We start from the raw sequence: 24,879 nt of genomic DNA, 5'->3' as shown, positions 1-24,879 counted from the left end.
AGCGAGTGGCATTTTAAATCATAGAAAAAATATGGAATATTTAATAATTGACATAATTTCTACCTCACACTAAAAGGGAGAAAACCCAGATTCACAGATTAAATAGCTAAATTGTAAAAGCCAAAACTCTGAAAAAGTATTAGTAGAAAATATAGGAGAAAAATTTACAATCTTGAGAGTAGGAAGACTTTCTAAAGCAAGGTGTAAAATATAGGCTGTAGAAAACACCTTATTCTCCATCCTCAACATTTGACTGCATAAAATTTAAAGACATCTATGATAGAAGATATTTTTTTAAATTGAAGCATGCTAGAAAAAAATATTTGCAGTAGGTTTAGCAGTGAATTCATTCGTGACCCAGTTTATGAAGAACTTCTGAAATCAACAGAGACAGCCCAATAGGAAAGTGAACATGCGAATATTAGATAATTCATGGGAAATGAAATAAAGAGAGCCAATAAACAGGAAAAGATGCACAGCTCTACTGAGTCATCTGGGAAATGCAGATTGAAATAGGAGATTTACTTTTTTTTTGCTCATGACATGATCAGAAATTAAAGATGGTTGTTACTTTTTTGGTGAGGTTGTGGAGAAATAGGTACCTTTGTATGTTGGTGGGAGGTCTTCCCTAACAACCTTATTTAAAATTCTGATCTCCACCCCCTACTCCCTGCATTCAGTTTTCCCCCTTTTTGCTTTATTTTTCTCCACAGTACTTGCCACCAACTAACTTAACTACATCTTCTGCTTGTTTATTTCTGTAGGGTTGTTATTGGACAAAAAATAGAATATAAGGGAGGGACATTTAAAAAGTTTTTATTAGTTGGGATCTTGGGTCTTCTTTCCTTTATCCAACAGTCTGGTTTAAAGCAGGCATTTTCATATCCTCTTGGGGAGATGAAAGTTCCAGAACCTCTGAAAAGCATGATAGAAATAGGTTCTTGAAAGCTGTCTAGACTGACTGACTCATCTTTGATCACATTTACAGTACGGCAGCATTTTTGGGACCTTTGGTCACAGTCCATTGGTTGGCTTACATCGGAATTGTAGACGTGTGGGAGAATAATGCCCCCATTCTTCTCCATCATGTCTAATTCTAGAAGATACAGTAATGGAAACCGTACCTTTTCCATAGTAAAATGTAGCTACTCAGGAATGATGAGGGGCACCATCATATCAGGTAATATTCACTCCAGTTGTATTTTATGGGGTAAAATTAATATTGTTGCTCTGTTATTAGTTTTGACAACTGCCACCTAAAGTGTTTTAAAATTACATCTTTGGTCTGTATCTCTCCGCTAAATTCAATCTCCAGCTGCCTACTTGACGTTTCAACTTGGATGTGATAATAGCTGTCTCAAATATAATATGTCCCCGACGAGTTTACCAATTTTCCTTTCATAACCTGCTGCTTTTGAAGTCTTCCAGTCTTAGTGGCCATTCCATTCTTGTATTTACTTAGGACAGGGGTCATCCCTCATACCTCGTATTCAGTACATCAGGAAGCCCAGTTGGTTATACCTTCAAAATATATGTATAATTTGCCCACTTCTTACTGTCTTTGTTACCACCCTGGTCCAAAGCACCATCATGTCACCTGGATTACTGTGGTAGCTTTGCAAACGGTCTTCCTGCTTCTGCCTCTGCCCCTTCACAGGCTGTCTCAGTAGGGCAGCCGGTGTGATCTTTCTATTCCTTTCCTCAAAATTCTTCTGTGACTTTTAGTTTCACTCAGAGTAAAAAGTCTTAGGATCTGTAAGGCCCTACATCATTTGTCTCCCACTCCATTATCTCTCTGTCCTCATCTCTTCCCACTTTCCTGTAGCCCACTCCTCTCCAACCACACAGGCCTCCTTGCTGTTTCTCATAGATATGGGCTTGGTTCCAACTTTGTACCTACTGTTCCTTTGGTCTGAAACACTCTTTACCCAGTTAACTGCATGATGATTCACTCACTCACTCATTCAAGTCTTTGCTCAAATATACCTTCTTAAGGAAGCTTTTGCTGATCATCCTTTTTGAAATTAAGCCTCTCCAACCCAGCATTTTCTATTCTCTTTTCCCACGCTTTCTCTGTAGTAGGAAATATACCATCAAATACACTGTGTATTCTACTAGGTAATGTTGTTTATTGGATGACTCCAGTGTGAAAGATGAAGTGCTTAGGAAAATTGAGATGATTTTTTTTTTTTCCTTTGGCCACGCCGTGTAGCATGTGGGATCTTAGTTCCCCAACCAGGGATCGAACCCATGCCCCCTACATGGAAGCATGGAGTCTTAACCACTGGACCGCCAGGGAAGTCCCAGAAAATTGAGATGAATTTAATTCAGACTATTGCAATAGGAATATCTCATTAATGAACCGAGGAGTTTTATAGAGGCAAGTAAACAAGAGACTCAGGATGGATGGAAGTGAGTCTTACCTGGGATTTTTTGAGGGCAGGTTGGTCCTTTGCAGTTAGCTTTCTGTCAGAACACAAAACAGGATGGGGAAGTTTCTCAACCTTCCTTGCTTTCCTGGAGCACAGGGCTCAGATGAAGTTCAACCTAGTCAATTACTGATAGAATTTAAGCTCCAGGATGGCAAGACTCTTATTTGTTTTGTACATTGGTATATTTTCAGTATCTTGCATGTGTTAAGAACTCAATAAATATTGAATGAACAGATGGATAAAGGAGTGAATTAAAAATGGTACTAACTGTAGGCCCATCTGCTGGAGAGTGTGATTATACTAGTGTAGTATAGTCCTGCAACCTTAAGTAACTTCATAAATGAGATATGAACATCCATGTAATAAATTTACATCCTAATATGACTAATATGTGCTATATATTCTATGTGGAAACCATATGTTTGTAATGCTTAGTGTCAAATTCTCTTCCATAGAGTTCTATGAATAAAATCTTACATGTTTTGAAGAAATGTTCCATAGGATTTCTTAGGAAGTGAGAATCAATTTAAATGATTTGTCTCTGTTCTAGAGGCTATTATTATAGGATTTTGGAGTTTATCTTGAAGGCACTGGAGACCAATTTTAAATGATTGATTAAGTGATTAGATTTATGTGTTAGGATAAACAGAGTAGGGACAGCATTGGGAAGGAGTGACTGGAGGGGAATTTGAAACTGCAGGCAGAGATCTGTTAGAGAGCTGTCACTGTAATAGAAGTGGGAAATGATGAAGTTGGGATAGGAAGTGGATAAGGATTTAGACCTGATTGGATTTTTGGGTCAAGGCAAGTTTTAAGTTATCCCAAATGTAGTTATCCTAAATCTAGGATTTTTGACTGCATGTTTGGTGGCTTTTGCTTGCAGCCAGATTATTTTTAGCTAATGCTATTCTCTGAGATGATAGAAACAGGAAGAGCAGCAGGAAGATGATCTTAGTTTTGTAGATACTTTATTTGAAAGGCCTGAGAAACCTACTAGTGATCATCCAAAAAGCAATAGGGAAATATATGACTGGAGATTGGGGTAAGGAAGCTACCCCAAGGAATAAAACAAAGCCTGAGTCTAGAAAAGGGCTTCAAGTTTATCATCTTCATAAAGTACCCTTAGCTTTATAACTTTGTATGATTTTTATGCCTTTGTAACTTTCCCATAAACTCTGCTTATTTCTAAGTTATTATTAGTAAAGCCCTCAAAATGGAAGAGGTTTTTGCATTTACCTTTGCTCAAAATAATGGGGAGAGGAACCTCATGGATTCCTCCAGAATTTTGAGTTCCTTGAGGAACAGTTTAGAAGTGTGTCACTAACTGCATCATCACCCAGAAATGTTTACCTTTTTTCTTTATTGAGTGCTTAATATGTGTTACCAGTCAAGTAAACAAGCAATTACAGCACAATATTGTATTTTAAGTGGTAGATTAGGGAATATACTAGTCTTTGGGGATGGGGTCAGGGAATGGTTCACAAAGTGATGCATTAGCTGAGATAGAAGAGTGGGCACAGGAGTTTGGGTAGAAGTAAGGAGGTGAGGAACTGAGATCAGAATATGCAAAGCCCCTGAATTAAGAGAAAGCTAAGCTTTTTAGCGGAATTGAAAAGGTGGAGGGGAGAGGGAGGGGATGGAGGGAGAGAGACAAAACACTTGATATTTAAGGCCTGTGGGCATTATCCTGAAGACAGTATGAAAATCTTAACATTTTTAAGGAATGACAAAATATTACCATTTTAGGAAGATAACTGGCTATAGTGGGGAAGTTCAAATACAGAGGCAGCTTTCAGAGTCAATGTGTCTAGGATGGGGCTCAGAAATTTACTTTTTAAAATTTTGATTTAATTTCAGTGCACCCAACTTTTTGAAAACACCTGAATTAAGAGGGTTTTCTAGTAGGGCCGTGAATTTTGCTTACCAAACTCTTACTGTCGTGTTATAGCCAGTAGGGGAATCTTTTTTTCCTCATTTGGGCTAGATGTGTAGCCTGTTCTTCCTCCAGGGCAGGTAAACAAAGAATTAAACTGGGATCCAATTAAAGTGGGCTCCTTGATTTGAGAAATTCAAATATGATAAAGTCCCAGTTTAGCAATGTATGTAACTTTCTTTTGAAATCTTGTCTTTGTTTATCTCCAGAGCAATTAGAGTTCTTGATTGGAAAACAAAAGCTGGGGCTATCTATTTAAATGAACTGTTTAAATGGAAATTACCTAGATAAGGGCAGGAGATATGTACACATTAAATATCCCTGATCAGGTCTTGTATCCCAGGAGTCTGGAGGTGAGATGGAGCAGCAGTGAGAATGTGGGCTGCTAGAGGAGGTTAGGAACTGGGGGTTTGCAAAGGGAAGAGGAGCTTTCACATGGTGAAGAATGATTGCTTTTTTTTAGGCCAATTTTCCTTTTTTTAAAAAAAAATTAATTAATTTTTGACTGCGTTGGGTCTTGTTGCTGCGCGCCGGCCTTCTCTGGTTGCAGTGAGTGGGGGCTACTCTTCATTGCGGTGTGTGGGCTTCTCACTGTGGTGGCTTCTCTTGCTGCGGCACATGGGCTCTAGGCTCGCGGGGCTCAGTAGTTGTGGCTCGCGGGCTCTAGAGTGCAGGCTCAGTAGTTGTGGCGCACAGGCTTAGTTGCTCTGTGGCATGTGGGATCTTCCTGGACCAGGCCTCGAACCCATGTCCCCTGCGCTGGCAGGTGGATTCTTGACCACTGTGCCACCAGGGAAGTCCTAGGCCAATTTTCTTAATCGTAAAGCCCTACCTACTTGTTCCATATAGAATGGTTTTTCCAAATACCAAGTCACTTAAACCAAAATATACTACACTTTCTCTTTTCTATTCTTTGTTATTCTTCTTGGTTATTCAGTCCTTTAAAAATCTTTCGTGTCTTGTCTTCTCAAATCTTTCCTAACCCCTCCCCATCCTATTTACCCTCTCCCCCTCATCAATACTGGTTAAATTTAGGTGCTCATCTTTTTCATGGAATATTGCATTGATTCTTTGTATCCCACAGGTCTAGTGCCCTTTAGTTGTTTCCCCATTTTAATATGTGCTCTTTGAAAGATTCTGATTTTCAGATGTCTTCTTTTAATACTTCACTCATGCTAAATTAATTGCATTTCTTAGAAGTTTCATATTCTTTAATTTTTTCTGCCTTTATTTTTGTAGTGCTTTTCCCATTATCTCTTGGGAAATCCTTCCAGTGTCATCATATTTTTTTTTTTTATGGGGATAAGGAACCAGAACTTTATTTTTTTGTGATAGCTCTCAATTTTAAAATTTTGGCAACTAATTCAGTTAAAAAGCATGCTGTCCAGCATGTCTAAAAACATTACAACCTCATTTATAAAGCCTGCTTTGACCATTTTCCTTTCTTCCTGCAAAGTTAACTGCTCAGTCTTTGTGCTGTCTAATATGTTAACCCACAACTTTGAAATTGTTATAAAATAATTCAAATACAAATAGTAACATCAAAGTTTTTAACTCATGAAAACTGGTTCATTGAGAAATTGGGCTTTATGTAGTCAGTTTAATAAGGAATGGTGAAATAAAATTGCTAAGATATAAAATTGGTTAATATGCTGTAGGGAGAGTATTTAGGCCTAGCCTTTGGGATAGTATTCTCTACTGGACAGAAAAAGTGCATTTCACTGTAATAGGTTTTTTTTTTTTCAAATTTACCTTTAAATTTAGAAACTGCCTGGGCCCTAATTAGTTGTAAATGGGAAATCAAACAATCAAATGACCTCAGGTGAACTTATTTTAAAATGTTCTGTCTCGAGTGACATTAAAAGTCACACAATCGTCTTTATGTCTTATTTTAGATTTTGAATAATTTGTCTGAAAACATGCTTATTTTGTACTATCAGTGACCAGCCACCTCTCTGTATCTTCTCTTTTTAAAATATTAATTTACGAGAGTTTCCAGAATCACTAATGGACGGTCCACATCTATATTTTTTGCCCTGTTTTCATTTGTGCACTGGTTCCATATTAAATTGTCTGCAGTAGAGTTCTGTTAGAACGCTAACCATCAACTTGGATATAATGGGTTCTCAGTATATGTGCAATAATTGAAGCATTTATAAGACATATGTATAGAACAAAGTCAGCAAGATACCATTTACTTTAATGAGCTTAATTTTGAAGTTTAAATAGGAGTTTCAGATAGAAAGGGTAGAACAAACTAGGTAGAGTGACCAATGTGTGCTGGTTTAGGACTTGAGTCTATCTAGGTTATTGCCAATGGCCACAAGTTTCTAACCAACTTCTGGTCTTTTTCTTCCCCTGTTTTAATGTAACTGAAGTGTTACCAACATGGTTATTTTCCTAAAAACCATTTGATCACATTCCTTCCCTGCTTGAAAATATTCATTGCTTCATGTTGACAACAGTAGATTTCATTTTGCTGGGCCTTGGAACTCTTCTCTTTCCCCCACTTGATTTCTTCAGCCATGATTTTCACACCGTACTGTTCATTGAAAACATAGGCTTTTACTCTGGCTGACTGTTCCCCATTTGTCATTTCCTCAACAGTTGACTTCCTCAGAGTCAGATTGTTCTCGTTTACCTTTGTTTCTGCCTGGCCAAATCCTACATTTTCTTTCAGATCCAGCTTGCCTCTTCATTCCACAGTATGACTGTCTAGACTGTTTTGGCTCAGGAGGATCTCCTTGTCATAAAGTTTGGTTGTATTTGTTCATATAGATATGCAAGCATATCCTGTCTGGTAAATCTATGGGTGGGTTGTCTCAGTTTCATCTGGAAGACAGTAAGCCACTTTTTGTACTTGGGTCACATATAGTACTTCCTATAGAATTTTTTAAAATGTGTCCCACATATCAATATGTTTTTGTATTTGTAGACCTGAAAAATGTCTGAAAATTCCAGTGACAGTGATTCATCTTGTGGTTGGACTGTCATCAATCATGAGGTATGCTACTTAATACTTTTTATAAGGCAGTTTGTAATATTACAGTGTTAACAGTGATGTAAACTGGGTTCTTTGAAGGCCATTAGTTTTTTACATTTAAGCATAAGGTTCCATTGTCTATAGCTTTTCCCACCTACATTTCACTTCACTGCTGAAAACTCTTCACGAGCCAGCATGTTCTTGGACATTGCTTTCCTCAGCTTTGAGACATTAGGCAGGTATTTACTGAGGGCTAATTATTGGTCAGGTCCTGTACTTTACTTATGTTCTCATAATTTTAAACAACCCTCTGTGATACAGATTGTTTTCATTCTCATTTCATAGTTGAGAAGACCAAAGCTTATGGAGATTCAGTAATTTGGCCAAGATTATGTAACTAGAAAACATCAGAGCCTGCGTTTAAACAGACCAAGGAGCATGGAGAACATGTGTTCCACCCATGTTATGTTACGTTACATTATATTATCATTTCAGAACTTGATGGAAAAAGAACTATGGCTAGAACTCTTAAAAAATGAATTTGATTATAGAAATATGATGTTACATAACTAGTACATAATAAACAATAATTTATTTTCTCATACTGGTAATATATGTTAATTACAGAAAAATCATAAAATAGTGATGTATAGAAGCAATAAGATAAAAACTATACCTATTTAAAGTGTTAATGGATTTATCTATAATTTTCCTGTTTATTTTTAGACTCAAGCCTCACTTATTTTCCTTCATCAATAAAAATTTCAAACAGTATTTTTTACAATTCCTTTGATAATTTAATATTTAGACAATTGGTTAGTCATGACTTCTAGAAAACAACATTAACCAAAGTTTCTGCAAGAAAGTTTTAAAATTTATTAGCAGCTGTACCAGTTGAAATTAATGTGGTTTCTTTTTCTTCTTTTTTTTAATAAGTGACTTTTCTATTTTTAACCTGTTTTCTCCAAAGCTTAGATCAACTCTCATAGTAACAATTTCTCCTTCAAGGATAATTAACAGTATAGAAGTAAGGCAGCTGTGGGAGTCTGCAGTGTGAAGCAAGATAGCAAACTTTTCTGGCATTTAGCCAAGTGTGTCATTTGGGCGTTCTGTATTAGAGATACCTTGTCACAGAGTTGATCATATTTGTACCTTTATCCTTCTTCCTTCCATATCTTGTTATCAGGTTCTACTCTTCCTTGCTAATGTCTCTTACATGTATTTCCTTTTCCTTTACCATTGCTACCATTCTGATTTAGGCCAGATCTGGTCTCCCCAGTGACTCCCAATTCAACCCAAACCTTGTGTCTGTTACTACCATTCTCCTGCCACTTTAGGCAATCCCAAAGTCTTATACTCAGAATTCTCTTTAGGACTCAACTCAAACCCAATGCTTTAATAACGTCTCTTAGTTTTTGCTGTTGTGAGTTATGTATATCAGGAGAACTCAGACCTTTTGATTTCATGGATTACTAAATTATAGGAAAATTGAGGGAGGGGCCTGGAGAGAGACAGAATCATTAGTGGATAACTTATTTTGCTAATTAAGATGAGAAAAAAACCCTGTTAAGATCCACTTTTATTAAAGAAAAGACAGTCTGACATTAAAGTAAGAAGGAAAACCTTGGAAGAATAAAAGAACAGTCTGAAATTTTATAAGGAGAGTTTACTCCATTAATCTAATAGGTTAATTTTAATCCTTGCCCTTAAACCTTTTTAGTCATATGTTGCAATAATAAGTAGTTATTTGCTTGTGGCTGTTTCTCTGAATAGGCTATAAATCTGAATTTTAGATTTCAATTTTTCATACCCTGTGACACTAGCAAAATGCCTTGCCTAGAGTAGTTCCATAAGTGTTGAGTAGAAGCAAATTAATAGAAATAGCTGAATTTAGAAACTTATCCTCTGGGATTCAGACTTACCGCTTGGGCTTATAGCATAGTTAGAGTTTTGACTTTTAGACTGACTTCTTTTATTTTACTGTTTTTAAGATTTTTAAAAATTTTATTTATTTTTTTAAAATTTATTTATTTTTGGCTGCATTGGGTCTTTCGTTGCTGTGAGTGCGGGCTACTCTTCATTGTGGTGCGTGGCTTCTCATTGTGGCGGCTTCTCTTGTTGCAGAGCACGGGCTCTAGGCACGCGGGCTTCAGTAGTTTTGGCATGCGGGCTCAGTAGTTGTGGCGTACGGGCTTAGTTGCTCCACTGCATGTTGGATCTTTCTGGACCAGGGCTCGAACCCGTGTCCCCTGCATTGGCAGGTGGATTCTTAACCACTGTGCCACCAGGGAAGTCCCAGGACTGACTTATTTTAGAATCTAAACCTATGGCTCCCCTGCTGTAGGTTTTATATACTAAATTGAACAAAAGGAATAGATACTGGACTTCGCTGTGGTGCAGTGGTTAAGAATCCGCCTGCCAATGCAGGGGACACGGGTTCGATTCCTGGTCCGGGAGGATCCCACATGCCGTGGAGCAACTAAGCCCGTGCACCACAACTACTGAGCCTGTGTGCCACAACTACTGAAGCCTGTGCCCCTAGAACCCGTGCTCTGCAACAAGAGAAGCTGCCACAATGAGAAGCCCATGTGCCGCAACGAAGAGTAGCCCCTGCTCGCCACAACTAGAGAAAGCCCACGTGCAGCAATGAGACCCAATGCGACCAAAAATTTTTAAAAATGTAAATTAAAAAAAAAAAAGAATAGATACTGTTTCCTTTGGAGTATAACAGCATCTGGGACTTTTAAAAATGGAAGCATCTACATGTAGTCACATCTAGCTTTGGGCAGCTGATAGACAAATAACTGATTAACACTTTTTATCTAGGGGTCTGATACAGAGATGGTGAATTCTGAACATGGTGCAGCCAATGACAGCTGTGAGCTCACCCCAGAATGTTCATCTTTATCACAAGAGGAGCTACAAGTATTGCAGTTAGAGCAGGGAGGTAAGTTTAAAGAAGTCTGATTTTTCTTTTTTTTTTAATAGGATATGCGAGCAACATTGTGAATCTTGCCTTCTTTCTAGGTGGGCAGCCTTTCTGGCTAGTCTAAATCATCGAGTCACACTGAAAGACTAGAATTTTCATGTGGATTAGGTGGGCAGGCCTAAAGAACCCAGTGGCACCAAATTGCCCAGGGGGTTGGTTGGTTTGTAGCTATAGTACATACTTGGATCTCCATATGACTCTTTGGTACTGCTAGTGTAAACAGTGACTAAATATTATTAACCTTGATTAAGACTAGTGATATACAAAATTATTTATTCACACAAAGGATTTACTAAACTCTTCTCCAGTTACCACACTTCAGAGTACCTTTGGTTATAGGTGGTAAATGGCATTTAACTACTGTATTGCATTGATGTTATATATTCTTCTGTGGGATTTGATGCCCATATTAATTATATAGAGGATTAAGAAACCCAAATAATTAATACATCTTCATATTTAAAAATTACTTCTTAAATTTTCTTTTAAAAATTGCATTAAAATGTAAACAGAACATTTCTCTGCCAGGAGAATAAAGTGCATGTGTCAAAGCCAGAAATATAAAAGATTATACCTGTTAATCTTGTTTTCAGCTTATGTGTTGATTGCTATTCTCATTTGAACAGTGATTCTCATCTTTCATGGGTCAGAGATCTCTTTGAGAATCTGAAAGCTGTGGATGGTCTCTCCCAAGAAATGCATATATTTAGATATGTAAAAAAAAAAATTTCCATACTTCCTCAGGCATCCTTGGACCCAAGTCCACCTTCGTTGAGGAGTCTTATCTCCAAATTAATATTCTGTTAGGAGCTGTATAACACACACAAGTGATGTTTGGGTTTTTTCCCTTTGTTATTTTGGAGGGGTTAAATTACATGAGAAATACACATTTATGATAGAAAAACAAATGATGAGCAAAAAAATTCAAAGCCATCTATAATTCTTTTCATCTGGAGGTAACATTATACCAACAATGCATATACTTTGCTATGCGTAAAACCTGATGCTTATTGTATACTGTTTTAATATTTTTAGCTTCTATTAACATTTTATAACCTTTTTCATTAAAAATATGACATTATAAATTAATTTGTACATTGTTTTTTGAGAGCTTCTTATAAAATATATCTGCATCTGCTATGGTGACATTATCTTGTTTTTCTGTGTTCTTTTGAGGCCTTGTTTTTTATAGTCTATTTTTTATTGTAAAGATTTGTAATTTGAAGCCATAGTTTTGATTCTTGTGTTACTAGGCATTGACAGTCATTAGAACAGTGGTGCGTTTAAGAATTATGAATAAACTAAGAATTCAGGAAACGTGCCGTCAATTATCTGAGAATCAGTTTTCCATATTAACAGGTTTTTACAAACACCTTGGCTTAAGTACTTTGGAATTGTAATGTAGAGATTGTTTACCTAGGGATTATGGTTTTTAGTAGATTTTTAAATGAGTTCAGTTCAGTACCTAAAATTATCCCCTGACAATTTCAAATAGTTATATTTGAAATACAGAGATCTTTTTAGTAACAATAGAGTGACTGTTATAATTACATGTGGCATTTCATTAAATCCACTTTAAAAATTAGGAATAGATTTTATCTGCCTATATTATAATATGTGCAGACAAAAAAAAAAAGTCGATGAAATGTAATTAAATTGATCTTTGCTTTATGTCAGAGAGCAGCCAGAATGGCACAGTGTTAATGGGAGGAACTACTTATCCAGCTTTGGAGGAAATGAAGTCAGCACTTGAGGTAACCTTGTGTTTTACTATATGGATATATGATAAACAGTATTTATTAGAGAATACTAATTAAAGCTTCCATTTCTATTTGTGCGTTCTGTTTCTATTTGAATTATAAATACCTTTTGTTGAAAAATTTGGGATTCTGCAGGTTGGTCAGTTTTTGGTTTTTGTTTTTTTTTTTTGGGGGGGGTTATGCAGGCCTCTCACTGTGTGGCCTCTCCCGTTGCGGAGCACAAGGCTCCAGACGCGCAGGCTCAGCGGCCATGGCTCACGGGCCCAGCTGCTCCGCAGCATGTGGGATCTTCCCAGACTGGGGCATGAACCCGTGTCCCCTGCATCGGCAGGTGGACTCTCAGTCACTGCGCCACCACAGAAGCCCTTGGTCAGTTTTAAGATTAAAGTTAGCTTCCATATAACTCCTAATTAAGTGAGCTATCTTTTAATTTAGAAAAGTGATTTCTTGGTAATGTGTTAAAGATCTATTCATTTCACCTCTAATATTTTCTTTGGAAATATGTTGCTTTCTTGAATTATATTGACAAATTAAGGGTTCATATCTAAAATGAAGGTTAGTTTTAAAATTTGAGAACAAACTTTGTCCTTTGGCATTTTACTTGACTTCCAGATAAAAGTAGATAGCTGGATGATCTTTACATTACATAGCTTTTGAAGTTTATCAGGAAAATTTAATCAGTCTTTTATGGGCTCCCTGACCACAGAGTTATGCCCAAATAAACCCGTAGAAGTGGTGAAAAACAAATCCTCTCCTTTTTGTGGACATTGGGTTGGAAAGGTGGGTTTGTTTCTCAGCTTCTGCAGCCCACGAATGAATGGTAGACAGCAGTTTGATTTAATTCTGAAAGAGAGAGTTGCCAACAGGTTTGATGGTATTTTCAGACTGAAAGATAAGCTTACTATTTGTTTTTGGTTTTGTTTTTGGGCTGTGCCACACGGCTTGTGAGATCGTAGTTCCCTGACCGGGGATTGAACCCTGGCCCCTGGCAGTGAAAGTGCAGAGTCTTAACCACTGGACCGCCAGAGAATTCCCTAGGATGAACCTACTATTGCGTAATCCTTTCCTGTTGGGCAGGACTTATTTTAAATCCAATCACCATACTACTTAAGATTATAGACTTTGAACTGCCTAGAAAATATAAGGCCCATAAATAATTGTTGAATTTGTCTCTAAAATTATGATTCTTCAGGGAGAGGAAGAAAAGTTACCTGATGACAATCTCTATTTTGGAACTGTCAGTGATGATTCTGATATTGTTACACTTGAGCCACCTAAGTTAGAAGAAACTGGGAATCAAGAAGAAGCAATAATTGTTAAAGAAGCACAGAGTCCAGAAGACTTTAACATGGGCTCTTCCTCTAGCAGCCAGTATACGTTTTGTCAGCCAGAAACTGGTAAGAACTACATAACGGATACGCTGATAGGAGACTTAGGACTCTTGTGACCACATTTTATATAATGGCTTGCTTTCTGACCCTGAATTTCAAGTTTTGAATATGTTTGGGTAAAACTCATGAAAATTTTTTGTGAAATCTACTGTTATATCTAGTGTTTTCCTAGACCTAGGGCCTAGAGCACAGTAGTCCAATAAATACCATCTTTTATCATTGAAAGAAGAGAAAAAATAGCTTCAAGGAGATTTGTTAATGTCTCAAACACTCCAAAATGCATTTGACAATTTTTGGGTCTTTAGGAGTGGGAGATTGAGCCATTATACCTAAAAAAGTAGGACAATGTTAATAAGATTTTTAGTTACAGTGGTACAAATTTTATATTATAGTGATAGTGAAAGAAACTTTTTATTGAAGCCTTCCAGATTCATTTAATTATTAGTCAGTCAACAAACATTTATTGTGTGCTACCATGTGCCAAACAGGGTTTAAGGAACTGGCAAAACAGCAGCATCCTAAAGCCCCTGAACCTCAGTGGCCATGGCTCACGGGCCCAGCTGCTCCGCGGCATGTGGGATCTTCCCGGACCGGGGCACGAACCCGTGTCCCCTGCATCAGCAGGCGGACTCTCAACCACTGTGCCACCAGGGAAGCCCTTTTGTTTTTTTGTGTGTTTTTTTGGCGTAATCACATTCTTAATGCAGTGAATGCCTGTTGTTCAGACAGAATCATTTGGAGGTAAAATGTGAGTTACTGAGTAATTCCCTCTACAGTTCTTTGGCTCAGTTTTAGGGACATATATAACATCTTTCAGGGTAATATAAATATTTAGACACAAAGTTACAGAAAATCTAAGAAAGAAATCTATAATTAACCTACGGTTTTTAACCCCCAATTATAATTTAGGGTGAATTATGTGAGAGATACCTGGGACATTGCTAGTGATAATAAGAGTTTCCTAATTTGATGCAAAAACAGGAACGTGTAGTATTTATTTCAGATCATTTTCTTAGATTTTACCATTCTTTGTTTAATTTGCCAGAATCAGACAGTGGAATTTTTCTTATTCTCATTTAAGCTAATAAAATTTAAGTAGAGGTTAAACCAGAAGCTGGTTTAATTTAAAAATATTTGTGGGCCAGAATGTGTAGTCAGATTGAAGCCAGGAGCATTGCAGAAGAGTCCAAGCAGACATTTAAGAAATGATGCCACACACTGTTGATTTTTTTTACCAGGAACTTCAGTACTTCAGAGCACATTAATCTAGTTTTTAATTTCCTTTCTGAACTCGGACTTCTGGGGAATTTTACAGATTCAGTTAAGCAGAGTATTTTTTTAGGTGTATTTTTATCCATTGCTGTCCCTCCCAAGGGAATTAATTATTTCAATAAAGAAAATGTTAAAAAATAATCAAAAATGATTTTGGACTATGTTGAAAATAGTATATGTACATCAATTATCAAGAGTTTTCGTTCTCTTCCCTTAGCCCGTATTTTTCTTGGTTGGTTAATTTCCTGCTACCTATTTCTTATTTTTTTTTTTTCCTTTCCCTTTCTTCTCCATCTTTATAGGATTTCAACTTCATTTTTTTCTTTTTATAAATTAGATTCTATGGCAATAATCTTTTTGTTGATTTAAGAACATTTCCCATTCCCTCCATATGACCCTCTCCTCCCCTAAGGAACCAGAATTGGTAGCTGTAGAAAAGTTTGTATTGTGTGTGTGTGTATATATATATATATATTTTTTTTTTGTATATATGTTTTTTAAAAAGGCATGATTATTAGATTTTGATGGAGCACAAGTGATAATGTTGTGATAATTAAAACAAGTGTTTTTCAATTCTCTTTTTCCTTTTTATTCTTTATAATAAAGCTTTATACATCTTTTTTCCTGTTTATTCACAAAAGAAAGGTGGTGGGAGAAGCTGTGGAAGATTCCTGAATGCATAAGGGGATGGGATGATCAGCTGAAACACCATGTTCCTAGCCAACTCGCTTTCCAAGGTGGTGTGACTAAATCTGATCAGCTTTTCTAGAGCTGAGTGTGCCTAGTCACATTTACAGTTTACTTAGTGCTTTGAAGATCTCTGTTGTAATCTGTGATACTCTGAACAGGTGTTCAAAATTGATCTTGTAATAAAGCTGGCTAAGCTTATTGCATGCCTTTGCATTGCTTGCATCTTGGACTGTGTGCCAAATTATGCTTTAAAAGAAGTTTAAAAATCAAAATATTTCAGCTATCATACGTATGGGTTAAAAAAGATGGAAGCATTAGATAAGGATGCGAATTTGTTCATGTGGGTTAGGCTGGTTTGTTTACTTAGACTGTATAATGAAGGCAATAAGTTAATGTAGAATTGAAAATTTAAGAAATTTTGACAAATGGTTTGTTTTTATATTTACCCATCTTAATAATGTCAGAAAGTCTGACTTAAGTACTCCAACCATGATCATGAATGCCTTTGTATTATGTAATGCTTTGTTTAAGTCTTCCTTTCTTTCTCTTTTTCCAAGAAATGTAACCTCACAGCTGAGGCGACGACATCTTGGAAAAACTAGTGATCAAGAATAACCAGATAAACATGATGGGCATAAGGGTTATGACCAAAAGATCTCTCAGTGGCATCTATTATCACTAAATATTAGGAATATTCATTCATTCAGTAGTGCCTTCTGTCTTTGTGTTTGTTGTTGTAAGTGTGAAAGTTATGAATTCTCTATGATACATCTTTTAGAAGTATTGTCTAACCTAAGTCACCAGCTTTGCTGTGGCATGGATACCCTGTCTTCTGAAGAACTGTTCTGCTTTTTCGAAGCATGAATGTTTGTTGTTTTGGAGCTCTTTTTATCAAATTCATGTTCACATTTTATCCTTACTTTTAGTGCTTTTTTTTCTTCTCTCTGGCCTATGGAAATTATTCCTGAGTCATCTAATGTTCTGTGTCAGCATATAGTTTATTGATATATGGAACAATGTTAAGAAATTATACACTTGAAAAAGCTGAAGATGGTTTTTTCCAATGAATATGCTTCTAGTCCTTGAGATTTCTTGTGGAATTTTTTTTCCAATTTGTTGTTCTTTATTATTCTTTTCATAAAGGAGCAGCACAAGACTAGTCCTTAATATCGGAGATAGCTGTTGTGTCACTTCCTCATGCTGACATATTTACTAGAGGGTAAAATTAATAACCTTCTAGTAAGAGTGGCAGTCGAAGGGAAGGGCTCATCTGACTTCTGGAAACCTGTGTTAAACTATAGTGCTTTGAACCTTGATTTTGGGCTCATAGGATGGAAACAAAACTAGGGACTAGTACACTCAAGGAAACTTTTGATAGTTGTCTTTTTTAAGTCTCAGGAACTGCTTATATACTTCCCTCTCTTCCTTAAACAGTTGAGCTTAAATTACCTCTACTTGAAATTAAATGAAGAGATAGAGGGTTTTTTTTTCCCTTCTAGAAATAGTATTTGTTTGTGGCTCTAATAGCAGTGAAATTTAATAGGCTATGAGAATGATTGTTCTAATGGTGTAAACTATAAGGGAAGTTAAGAAAAAAACAACCAAAACCAGACCCTCAAAGGCACAGAGTATAGTTAACAGTTTCATATGTATCACAGTTGAAATCTTTGGCTTTATGTTGATAAACTTGAAAACTTGAGTTTTTGTTTCTATTGTGTTGTTTTTGTTCTTGGCTGTTGTATGTAAAAAGGCATGTAGGGATGGCATTCTAAATCATATTTACTGGGAAGGCTTTTCTAAAATATTTAATATTTATCTACATTTTTCTTTTTAAAATAGTATTTTCATCTCAGCCTAGCGATGACGAATCAAGTAGTGATGAAACCAGTCATCAGCCCAGTCCGGCCTTTAGACGACGCCGTGCTAGGAAGAAGACTGTTTCTAGTTCAGAATCTGAAGAAAGGTTACTTGCTGAACAAGAAACTGAACCTTCTAAGGAGCCGTGTAAACGTCAGTTCAATAGTGGTCTCAATAAATGTGTTATACTTGCTTTGGTGATTGCAATCAGCATGGGATTTGGACATTTCTATGGTAAGTATTTGAAAATTTGTTATATATAAACTGGTGGTGAAGAGTGAGGAATTCTGGGATCTGTTTTCAGTGTCTTCCTTAAAATATATGACCTTGGAAAGCTTGTATGTGTTTGAGCCTTGGTTTGCTCATGTGGAAACTGGGGATAGTGTTGCTTCACAAAGCTGTTTGTTTTTACTGAAATGAGGTAGTATTTAAGAAATGTAAGGATTGCTCATATATATATTTATTTAAAGAAAATATTGGAAGGTTAAAAATCTGAAATGCTTACGAGGCAAATAATTTTAATTAATTAATTAATTAATTAATTAATTTTTTTGTGGTACGTGTGCCTCTCACTGCTGTGGCCTCTCCCGTTGCGGAGCACAGGCTCTGGACGTACAGGCTCAGTGGTCATGGCTTACGGGCCCAGCCGCTCCGCGGCATGTGGGACCCTCCCAGACCAGGACACGAACCCGCGTCCCCTGCATCGGCAGGCGGACTCTCAACCACTGCGCCACCAGGGAAGCCCTCATTTTAATTTAGAATCACAGTTAAACTAGCTTTAACTGTGACTTTATTAGAAGGATTATTTAAATTCCACTTAAATAGTTACATATGAAATGTCACAATAATAGGTGCTCATTATTTCTACGTTTAGGTTTCATGAAAGCATTATATTTTGTGACCTCTGTTGTTACTTCCATGATTCACATGACTTAAGAATTCATTTGTTTTATACTTTGCTCACTATTATCTTTGTTAGTGTTTATTTACATTGATTAATCATTTTCTTAATGCAAAGCCTTTAAAAGTATCCTGGGTGAAAAGAGGAAGGAATTCCATGTGGTGTTATTTTTCTTTTGGGAGCCTAACCATTGAATCTTATTTAAGGTATATATTTGTACAAAGATAAGACTGAGAACTGAACATTCATTCTTTTTGCTTTATTAGAATTTTGAAAAAGACACTTTAAACAAATGTCTTAGATCTTGTCAACTTCACAAATTTCAGTTTGCCTTGTATTAACTACTTTTAGGATTTTTGCCTACATAATCCACAGTTTAGCTTTCTGAGTAAATCTGGTTTTGCTAGTTCCTTCCAACAATGTGTTCCTTAAAATTGAAGAATTATGTGTTCCCTTTGTTGATTTGTGGAAAAGATATATTCAATATAGTGTAATGTTAGAAGAAACTTAGTGAAGACAATCCTGTTTAAAGTCAGAGTCAGTAAAATGTGTTTCTTCTTGTATTTAACTTTATATTAATAAAAATAAGTATTTAGACTCCTGGTGGATATCTGCTTGAATTTAATACTGGGATCTTGTAATTTGTATCCTCCCTTGAAGTTTGTTGTAATGAGATTTGACTTGAAATATATACTTAACTTGTTTATTATCTAGCTGGAGCCAATATATGAATATGTTTTTTTGAGCATGGTTTTTTCCCCTTGCAGGTAAACATGGAGGTAACAAAGGAGAAGGTCTTACTTTAATCTTCTTTTCTTACTAAAAAAAAAATTGGACAGTGATTTAATGTTAATCCACATTGCAGTAAAACCCTACAAATTGCATGACCTTTAAGTATTTTTTAGAAAGATCAATTTAGGAGTGCTTTCAAAGTTGAGAAATTATTGCCCTGTTATTTAAGAATTTTGTTTACTTGTAAAATTTACTTTATTAATTATATTTAATAAATATTTTTCTTTAGTATTTCAAATTAGCTTTTCAGAATAGGAACAACCTTCATAATAATAGGTCCATATAATAATATGATTGGCTCAGGGAACATAAAAAAACTTAACCTGAATGATAGCTTTTCAAGGTCACTTTTAAAGGACATCACATTTTTTTTTCTTAATTGTGGCATCGATCTCAATACTTTAAGAGCTCTTTTGAGTTGATTTTAGAGCCAGCTTGAATTTTCCAGGCACTGTGAAGTCAGTCATTGCTCTCCATAATCAGTCATTTGCTTTATAATCATTTAACAAGAACTACTAAGTTAATCACTCAGAACATTCACCAACCTTGGTGATATAAATTTGGAGTGTCAGATCTCTCTTGGAAGGAAGAGAGAACTAGAAGGACTGAGGATAGTAAAAGAATGTACTATAGGTATTTGGCACTGCTTCAGGTCCTGAAAGTGCTTACAAAAATTTTTTTTTAAATCTTGATGGGGCTTCCCTGGTGGCGCAGTGGTTGAGAGTCCGCCTGCCGATGCAGGGGAGGTGGGTTTGTGCCCCGGTCTGGGAAGATCGCATATGCTGCGGAGCGGCTGGGCCCGAGAGCCATGGCTGCTGAGCCTGCGCATCCGGAGCCTGTGCTCCGCAACGGGAGAGGCCACAACAGTGAGAGACCCGCTTACCGCAAAAAAAAAAAAAAAAAAAATCTTGATGAAGCACCTATCTTATTCTTTCTTTTACCTGTAGACTATCCATATTTCAAATCAACAGCGGAGTTCAGTTGATTTGGTTTCCTCATGGAGTTGCTTTAAGTATAGGTTGTCCTGCTATTCAGCAGACATTTCAGCATAACAATATAACTAGGTGCTAAGTTATGAAGCACAGACAAGAATCATAGCTCAAACTATGCCACTGAGTCACCCTAGAGATGGTAGGATTTAAGTTGGGTCTGGACTTACACTATGTGGAAGGAAAGTAGAACATTCTAGCAGTGGAGAACCTGATAATCTGAAAGTAAACTTGCTAGGTTTGGAAGCACTGAAAAGACTGGCAGGATTATAGCAGAATAGATATTTAGAGATAATGGAAAATAGGTTGGAATATGTGGGATGCTATTATATTGTAAAACATCTTGGAATCTGAGTAGGAGAGTTTGATTTATACAGTAAACTGAGAGCAGTAATTTTAGAGGAAAAGTGCAGGAAGATAAATAGTGTGGGAAAAATTAGAACAGTTAACTGGAAGGTTTTGTAATTCAGGTATTCAGTGATCAGGACCTTGACAGTTCTTGTGATGGTGGGGATGGAAGAAGGTTGGTGAAATAAGGGACACTGAAGTAACAATGGAAAACAGAACTCTGAGCCTGGATGCTTGAGAAATTGGTGGTTTACTTTTTAAATTCCAAGAAGTGTGTTAGCTGCTTTACTTTTGGCGTTGGGGGAGTTAGAGGGGAAGAGGTTTTTTTTTGCGGTACGCGGGCCTCTCACTGTTGTGGCCTCTCCCATTGCGGAGCACAGGCTCCGGACGCAGGCTCAGCGGCCATGGCTCATGGGCCGAGCCGCTCCGCGGCATTTGGGATCTTCCCAGACCGGGCACGAACCCGTGTCCCCTGCATCTGCGCCACCAGGGAAGGCTGAGGGGAAGAGTTTTGCTAGATGAGAGAGTTAACAGATGGTGAGCACAGTTCGGTTTGTTTTTACTCAACTTTATTTTAGAATAAATTAGGGCAGGTGCTGAAGTTCAGTTTTTTGTTTTTTGTTTTTAAATGAAGACACCCCCAAAATTGTGCCTAGCAGGCAGCTGGATATATTGGCTGCAAGCTCTGGTGAGATTGAGACTCTTTACCTGTGGAAGAGAAGTCTTAACAGCAGTGGTAGCAAAAACTGAGTGGGTTAATGTGATTAAGGTAGGCAGATTTGTGGATATAACCAGAAGGCCTTACACCCTGGGTTGTAACACTTCATAGTTAGGCAGCTGAAGATGTAGAGGGGAAAAAAAACCTAATTGTTTGTGAGATTGATTGATAAAGGGCACATTGATAGTCATCAGACATATGCTATGTAATGGTACTGCAAACTCAGATCTCAACACATTAGTTTTAAGTTATTTTCCAGTGGCCAAAGGAATTCATTCTGTTAGCAGTTTGAAAAAAAGTTTTCAGTTGCCTTGGGAACTATAGATAAATTTATTTCGATATTTCAAAAAATCTGAGATTCTTTTGAGTAATATTGAAACAAATTTGCCATGCAAATTTGTGATTTTTTTTTTTTTTTAGAAGTGAATTCTAACAGAATATCATAGCTGTTAACTGGTAACAGTTGTCTGTAATTTGGCAGTTTTCTCTTTAGTGGTTTTCAAGATGTACTGAAGAAATAAGTTAATTTTTCAGAAATCAATTAACTATTAATTATTATATTCCTTTTTTTATTCAAACAGAAAGTCACAAAAATTATAATCATCCTCATCAGTTCACTCAGTCCCATATTATATTCTTTCATTACAAAATTCTGTGATGTCTTTTACATAATGGTATGCCACTCAGTAGATGTAATATTATGGTTGCCAAATGCATTTTGCCTTGTTTTTGATTTAGTGTTGGTTTTTTTCTCGTGCATGAAGCATGTAGCAGCATGTGAACAGCATGTCTTGGCAAATTAACATTTTGATTTTTAGGGTGAAAATATAGAGCATCCTGGTTGATTTACAATTTCTTTATTACTGGGATAGGGATGGTGATACTCCAGTACAGACCTAACTAATACAGAGTTCTTAAAACATCTGGCTTTGAGAATGGTGGATAATCATAGTTAGCCAGTTATTTTTCTTGCTATTCTTTTTGGGCTTGTGCTATATCATTTAGGCAAAATACAGTGAGAAAAAATAGACATCTTCATTTTTCCTTAGTTACTTATAACCTGTGAAGTGGGGAATGCAACACTTTATGTACCTCAGCCCTTAAAAACAACAGTAAGACAGAAACATTACATAAATTTTTTTGTTTGGTAAGGTAATACGGTCTGGCTTGTTTTAATCAAAAGGATAGTGAACTGCTTAAATATCCCTGGTGTATGCTAAATAAAGTAAAAAATATATTAACCTACTTGGCCTGATTTATAAATTAACATCCGTATACCACCATTTTGATGAATGACACTGTAAGATTTTACTTATTCCTTCTTTGTTTATATAATCAGAATTTTTATAGAACTGTGAAATGCTGATATTTTGAAGAAAATGATCCTGTCTGGATTAAGCAGTTAAATATATGCAAAGTAAATGTTTTATTGTATGTTTAAAAATATTGGTAATCATGACGTTTATGTTATATATCCCTAATAAAAATTTTTATTTTTAGGCACAATTCAGATTCAGAAGCGTCAACAGTTAGTCAGAAAGATACATGAAGATGAATTGAATGATATGAAGGATTATCTTTCCCAGTGTCAACAGGAACAAGGGTCGTTTATAGATTATAAGGTGTGTACTAGAAATAAAATTTTAAAATTGTGTTAGATAATAATTAGGCTATTCAGATAAAACTGCAGTGCAGATTAGTAAATCAGTAATAATATTGGTAATTATTGATTGAGTACTTACTGGGTCCTGGGCACTGTTGTACCTCACATACAGTATTTCTCTTATTTCTCACCACATCCCAGTGAATTAAGCAAGTATTAATTTCATTTTATAGATGGGAAAGAGGCTCAAAAAAGTTAAGTAACTTTCCCAAGTCTAGCAGCCAGCAGAGCTGAATTTAATTCTGTTTATCTGACTCCAAAGATGTTATTCCTAATCACTATATTATAGTTAACATTATTTTAATTGATATTATCTATGAAACATTATTATTATTAACATTATTTTTATAGAGCCAAGCAAAACATTTTCATTCAATGAGAGAGTGAGTTTGTAGCTTCTCTAAGGAGCCACCCTTGATCAAGGAAAATAATCAGCCAGTCCTTTTTCTCTGGTTTCATGTCAGTTATGAAGAAAGAGAAAGCATGTTACACTTTCATACCTAAAATTCACCTGGCTCTAACAGGACTGTGCTATCTATTCTGGGTTTATGAGGATTAGCAAAATACCTGGTCTCCTCTCTAGTTCTTGCCTAAGAAGGGTGTAGGGATTACAGATAAACTCAGGGTAGAAAGGTAAACTATTCCTTTTTCCTTCCATTTCCCTAAATTTCCTTCACAGTTTATGTATATATTCTTTATAGGGTTATGATTGTATTTCTTTGGAAGACAGAATCCCACTTAACATCTGAATTATATCTTTCAGGGAGGGACTACTGAAGTTAATTGTAAATGGTGTAGTTTTCCCTGCCTTGAGCAGAGGATGTTATAAAAAAGAACAGCCATTTTCTTCTTACCATCATGGATTCTAGTTCCACAGAATGATGTTGCCTCTAAGGAGACTCGCCCTGCGTAGATATTTGCTGAGTCAGTTCTTGCAGACCTCTTGTCTCCAGCTGTTAAATGTAGTTTGGATTTTGAAGGTCATCATGGAAGACCTGTCCAGGATCTGCTTAGTCACTTGATTCAAGATTTTAGAGTTTACTAGATATAGAATATTGTACCCTCCAGTCATTCTGTGGTGCTCCCCATGCTTGTGCATTTAAAGATAATGTTACATTATTCTGATCTACTCCATAGTTGACTTAAAAAAAAATTATTGAAGTATAGTTGATTTACAGTATTATATTAGTATCAGGTGTACAGCATAGTAATTCATGCTGATTCATAGTAATTCATAGATTATACTCCATTAAAAGTTATTAGAAGATAATGGCTGTAATTCCCTGTGCTATAGGATATATCCTTGTTGCTTATCTATTTTATACATAGTAGTAGTTTGTATCTCTTAATCCCGTATCCCTAATGTGCCCCTCCCCCTTCTCTCTCTTCACTGGTAACCACTAGTTTGTTTTCTATATCTGTCTCTGTCTTGCTATATACATTTGTTTGTATTATTTTTTAGATTCCACGGTAAGTGATATCATACAGTATTTGTTTTTCTCTGACTTACTTCAGAAAGCATAATATTCTCCAAAGTCCATTTCTGTTGTGTAGATGAAACTTGTTTTCTCTCACTCAGGGAGAGCAGATGAAATGACTGTAAGGAAATTTTAAATTTTAATTTGTTCTTCGAAGATTAATGAGCCAGACAGTGAAACATCCATTTCAGATATTTATTTTTCTAGTGGAAAATATCATCATTCAAAGGATATATATATATTTTTTTGTCTCTGTAAATCAGATATTTTTCTGGTCTGATTCAAAGGGAATAGTCATAATATTTGTAATAAATTAAGCAAAGTTGTAACATTTTGCTGATTTATGAAGATATTTTAACTGACTGGATAGTGCTATAACCATTAACCTGTTTAAGCATATTGTTTAATTTCTTGCTGTTTTGATGAAAGTTTGTTACTAATACATGTATTGAAAGAAAGATCATTCAAGGCTACCTAGCACTGCAGCAAAATTCTCTAAACCTGACTGGACATAATTTCTCAGCAAGAATGTTGACTTCAGAGTTGCATTGCTAATCTGGTTACAGTCTCTTCAGAAAATTATTTGAAATTGGAGAAATTAGTTGTAAATGTTACCAAGATTCAGTGTGTTCTCTAAAGTATGGGAGAACTTGTATGACTTATCTGAACTTAGAGATGTTAAT

The 24,879-nt window shown here is 36.1% G+C and overlaps 1 protein-coding gene across 4 annotated transcripts in view; it reads left to right on the top strand.

Moving 5' to 3' along the window:
• Window positions 1–24,879, top strand: part of CCPG1 (cell cycle progression 1) — a 38,537-nt gene that overhangs the window by 8,544 nt on the left and 5,114 nt on the right. For 3 of the 4 annotated variants that reach the window (XM_055087958.1, XM_055087959.1, XM_007112069.4), the window contains exons 2-8: window positions 7,301–7,369; window positions 10,175–10,295; window positions 12,015–12,091; window positions 13,290–13,494; window positions 15,402–15,497; window positions 17,290–17,541; window positions 22,556–22,677. In XM_055087958.1, coding sequence (XP_054943933.1) covers window positions 7,310–7,369; window positions 10,175–10,295; window positions 12,015–12,091; window positions 13,290–13,494; window positions 15,402–15,497; window positions 17,290–17,541; window positions 22,556–22,677 — 933 coding nt within the window. In that variant the 5' untranslated portion in view covers window positions 7,301–7,309. The remainder of the gene's footprint in view (window positions 1–7,300; window positions 7,370–10,174; window positions 10,296–12,014; window positions 12,092–13,289; window positions 13,495–15,401; window positions 15,498–17,289; window positions 17,542–22,555; window positions 22,678–24,879) is intronic. The other variant, XM_007112074.4, reaches the window with a different exon arrangement.

The sequence above is a fragment of the Physeter macrocephalus genome, chromosome 11 (genome assembly GCF_002837175.3).
Source record: "Physeter macrocephalus isolate SW-GA chromosome 11, ASM283717v5, whole genome shotgun sequence".
Classification (NCBI taxonomy): Eukaryota; Metazoa; Chordata; class Mammalia; order Artiodactyla; family Physeteridae; genus Physeter; species Physeter macrocephalus.
The sequence above is the reverse complement of the archived record's forward strand: the minus strand, read 5'-3'. Positions and strand labels throughout refer to the sequence as shown.